The 4,962-nt window shown below is 30.9% G+C and overlaps 1 protein-coding gene across 1 annotated transcript; it reads left to right on the top strand.

The window, feature by feature from the left end:
* The first annotated feature begins 1,345 nt into the window (after window positions 1-1,345).
* On the top strand, window positions 1,346-4,529 carry LOC102597215 (germacrene C synthase-like). Its single transcript, XM_006367774.2, has 7 exons — window positions 1,346-1,665; window positions 1,973-2,252; window positions 2,369-2,738; window positions 2,829-3,047; window positions 3,278-3,419; window positions 3,532-3,780; window positions 4,022-4,529. Exons 1-7 carry the CDS (start codon window positions 1,549-1,551, stop codon window positions 4,316-4,318), a joined length of 1,674 nt encoding a protein of 557 aa, XP_006367836.1. The 5' UTR covers window positions 1,346-1,548; the 3' UTR covers window positions 4,319-4,529.
* Window positions 4,530-4,962: the final 433 nt, after the last annotated feature.

Below are 4,962 nucleotides of genomic sequence, written 5' to 3'. Positions count from 1 at the left end.
ATGTGATTCCATAGAAAATTTCCAGCTAATCCAAATGAATTCTTTTTAGAAATTATTCTAATAACTTAGTGAATTTCAAAACAGCTTACAATAAATAAAAAGATAATTCAAAAGAAAACTTTATAAGAAAATAAATATACTAACTTGAAGAATTAATTAATAAATAAATAAGAAAATATTTCCTTTTAGTTTAGTCGTCTGATTTCGCATAAATTTTCTAACTCAGCATAAATCTACCCGCGCCCACCACACATATGATTCAAATCTGTCTCGCCCTGTTCTATTGCTATCTTTAATTATTTACAATTAATTCAGAAATCATGATAGAAAATTCAAAGCTACCATTGATGTTCAAGCATTATTAAAAAATTCTTGACAAACCACAAATGTATCAAAATTAAAAAAAAAAAAAAATCTTACTCGTGACTAATGTGGTTTAAGCATTATTAAATTCAAGTTAGGGACTAATAGAAAATTTATACAAACTCTTCTTGATGTTCAAGTATTATTAAGTTTGTTGAGATATCACATCTAAAAATACAACGAAGAGATTCTTGAAAAAGCTTTGACAACCACAAATGTGTCATGGAATTGCTTGCACATGAGATATATGAGACTACAGACATATGGGAATTGAAAACTACAAGTGAAAAATGAACAAATGGTTAAGTAGGATGTCACAAATCAATTTGATTATTGTTGATTTTGATTCGATTTAATTTTGATTATTTTAATTATACACAAAAAATAAAATTAAAAATATAAGGTAAGAAAATAAAAAATAAATTAATTAGTAAATAAAGAATAATCAAACTACCCACTAGTTAATCATTATGTTCTAAAAGTCACTTAATTTTAAATTTTTAACTCAAAAGTCATTCATCAATTATGAGATATTTTCAGAAAAAGTCACTAAGATATAATTTTAACTCAAAAATCACTCAATTATAGGCTCTTTTCAAAGAAAATCACTCATCTACATGTGATTTACTTACAAAGTTAAGTCCATGCATAGTGACTTTATGTTAAAAAAGTTCAATAAGTTTGCGTGATCATCTGAAATATTATCTCTATAAATATTTCATTATATTAGGCGTAAGTTTAGATATAAAACCTTTTTGTTGTAAAACAATGTGGATGGTCATGAGGCCATTCTTTGTACCTAACTATTATGTACTGCAAGTAATGAGGCCAACACACTATATCTTGTTTGTATGGCCAAGTAAATTTGAATTCATGAGACTTATAAATAGTCTATTAGTTACTCATCTTTAAGTATGAGAAAAACACAAAAAGTGAATACAAAGTTAGTACTACTCTTTCTCTCTATCTTTTTATCATTTTATAATACTGCACATGCTTTATTTTATAACACTTTTTTATTTTTAAAAAAGACAACTTTTTGGGAGAGAAAAGAAAAAAGAATGAGTCAAGCAATAGTGGTTTCTCCCAACTTGACAAATTTTTCAATCCAGCACTGGGAGACATAGTTTGAGTTTCCTCTCTAAAACATCAGTTCAACATAGAGTACTAGTGAGGGATTACAAGATGAGGAAGATGACTCGTGAATTAGCAACAAATGCTTCTTCAAAATCTCGTCACTTAGCGAATTTTGAACCAACTTTCTGGGGAAGTCATTTTCTCTCCTACACTCCTCAACTTACGGTACGCGTATATATATAGTGCAAGTTTAGTGCACCAGTCTGTCTTTGTGGATCTAACTAGGAGTAATATTCTTTCTGAAAGTTATAACTAGGACTCCAATGTATGCGATAGATAAAATTTTATAGCTAAACAACAAAAATTTCAGGCTAATCCCATTTAGGTATGTATTAACAAAGAAAATTTAATTCGCTATGATATGAGCGTTTTATATAGCGAGGGATTAACTAAGAATTAAATTCTGCAGCTAATTGATTTCATGTTTTCTTGTTGTTATTCCATATTATATATATTATACTTTGAAATGCAGGAAATTAGTAGCCAAGAGAAACTTGAAGTTGAAGATTTAAAAGAAAAAGTCATGAAAATGTTGGTGGAAACTCCAGATAACAGTGCACAAAAACTTGTTCTGATAGACACAATGCAACGATTGGGAGTATCATATCATTTCGATAATGAAATCGAAAAATCCATTCAAAACATCTTTGATACGACAATGTCCCAACTTCAGAGTGAGAATGATGACAACCTTTACATTGTTTCTCTTCGTTTCCGACTTGTGAGGCAACAAGGCCATTACATGTCTTCAGGTAATTTTAATTGTAATAATTCTACACTGTCTATCAAAAGTAAAACTATTTCCTTTTGGCTTAATTATTCTGAAATTTTGTTCTGTCAAATTATAAATATGATGTTAATTAACCAGATGTGTTCAAGCAATTCACGGACCATGGAGGAAAATTTAAGGAAACTCGTGATGTGCTGGGATTATTAAGTTTATATGAAGCATCACATATGAGAGTGCATGATGAGGAGATTCTTGAAGAAGCTCTTACATTTACCACCACTCATCTCGAGTCCATGCTCCCCAACATGACCAATAACTCGCTTAAGGTTCAAGTTACTGAAGCCTTAAGCAAGCCTATTCGTAAAACTGTACCAAGAGTGGGAGCAAGGAAATACATACACATTTACGGAAACATCGAAGCACATAATAGTTTACTCTTGAAATTCGCGAAATTGGATTTTAACATGTTGCAAAAGTTGCATCAGCAAGAGCTTAATGAGATAACAAGGTATATATATATATATATATATTCATTGAGATTAATTAATTAATAAGATAAATATGCAATTAATATTGGTCTCGATTGCTATGTACGTAGGTGGTGGAAAGATTTGGATTTTGCAAAGAAATTGCCATATGGAAAAGATAGATTGGTGGAGGGTTATTTCTGGATGAATGGAATGTCTTTTGACCCTCAATATAGTAGAATGAGGAAAATACTTGCAAAAGTATTCTATATGAACTCTATTATTGATGACACCTATGATGCTTACGGAACCTTTGATGAACTTGTGCTTTTCACAAGTGCCATTCAGAGGTACTATTTATATACATTGTGTGTTGATCGAGGACATAATTAAATAAGTAAATAAATGCGTGATATATCTAATATGTGAAGCTTTTGAATGATATGGTCAATCACACCATTCAATATGGTTTCACAGACGTAAAAGATGTGTGCTGAAGACATATATAATTAAATAAATAAAAGTGTGATCTATCTAATACCTTAAGTTTTTACTCACATAATTGAACCGTCAAGTGTAGATGGGACATAAGAGCTATGGATTCATTACCGCCATATATGAGAATAAGTTATCAAGAACTTCTCAACATGTACGATGAAATGGAACAAGTATTGACCAGAGAAGCTGGTAAATCGGAGAGCGTGTACTATGCAAAAAATGAGGTATTCATCAATTGATCGAGGATAACACACTTTGATCAATAAATAAATATGGTATATACGTAATTCACTATGAGTATCTATTTTTACATTTTCTATGATATATTTTGGTTAGATGAAAAGGCTTGCGACAGCCTATATGAAGGAAATTGATTGGTTGAATGATGGCTACATTCCAAAATATGATGAATATATGACAAATGCACTAGTAACCGGAACAGGTATGTTTTATGTAACACATTCTTTGATTGGCATGGAGGAACTTATCACAAAAGAGACTATTGAGTGGATAACAAATGAGCCTTTGATTGTTCGTGCTGCATCATTAATTGCCCGATTTATGGACGATATTGCTGATCATGAAGTAAGTACAATAATAATGATAAATTTTATTGTTTAGCTATAAATTTTCATTGTTAATTTTTTTTTTTTTTTTGTAGTAGTAGTAGTAGTGTAATATAGTAGGAACATGAACCATGATCAACCCTTGATGCACTTAGCTAGCCGCCCGATCATAAACTCTCAAGTTAAAAAAATACTACGTAGAAGGGTATAACTGTTGACATGGTGTATTGAATTAATATATTGAAATCTATTTCTCATAGGTTCAACAACAAATAGAACATATTGCTTCAATAATCGACTGCTACATAAAAGAATATGGAGCTTCAAAAGAGGAAGCATGCATTGAGATGCAGAAGGAAGTCACAAATGCATGGAAAGACATAAATAAGGAATTTCTTCTCACGAGGAAAGTACCATTTTTTATCCTCGAACAAGCTTTAAATTATGCGCGATCGGCAGATACAACTTTCGGAGGTGGTCATGATGGATACACAAATTCCAATTGCGAAACTAAAAACTTGATTACTTCGCTGTTTGTTGAATCCGTCAACATATGATGACAATATTAATGTAGATGCACCTTCGACTAAGTATTTTAATTTGGACGAGCTTTAATATATAAATAAAATCCTTTGCTTCTAAGTTCTAAGCAATTTTTATTTTTATTTGGAGCAAATGGGTTGTAGGTTTTATAACTATATATGTTGTAACAATCAAATGTAATTTCTTTAACAAACAATTTATCTTAATTACTGCTTGATACTTTTTTGTTGTTGATTACATTTGAGAAGGGAAACTGGGGAAGTAGCGATCTTGGTTCATGAGTGGTATATTATGCCATCTTTTGCTTCTAAGCTATTAGGAGTGTGAGTTTCATATCATAACTCTGTTTGTACACTCCACGTGCATAAACATGTCACATTGATGAATTTTTTTTTTTTTTTTTTGTAGTAGTGTAATATAGTAGGAACATGAATCATGATCAACCCTTGATGCACTTAGCTAGCCGCCCGATCATAAACTCTCAAGTTAAAAAAATACTACGTAGAAGGGTATAACTGTTGACATGGTGTATTGAATTAATATATTGAAATCTATTTCTCATAGGTTCAACAACAAATAGAACATATTGCTTCAATAATCGACTGCTACATAAAAGAATATGGAGCTTCAAAAGAGGAAGCATGCATTGAGATGCAGA

The sequence above is a fragment of the Solanum tuberosum genome, unplaced genomic scaffold (genome assembly GCF_000226075.1).
Source record: "Solanum tuberosum cultivar DM 1-3 516 R44 unplaced genomic scaffold, SolTub_3.0 scf00981, whole genome shotgun sequence".
NCBI lineage: Eukaryota > Viridiplantae > Streptophyta > Magnoliopsida > Solanales > Solanaceae > Solanum > Solanum tuberosum.
The sequence above is the reverse complement of the archived record's forward strand: the minus strand, read 5'-3'. Positions and strand labels throughout refer to the sequence as shown.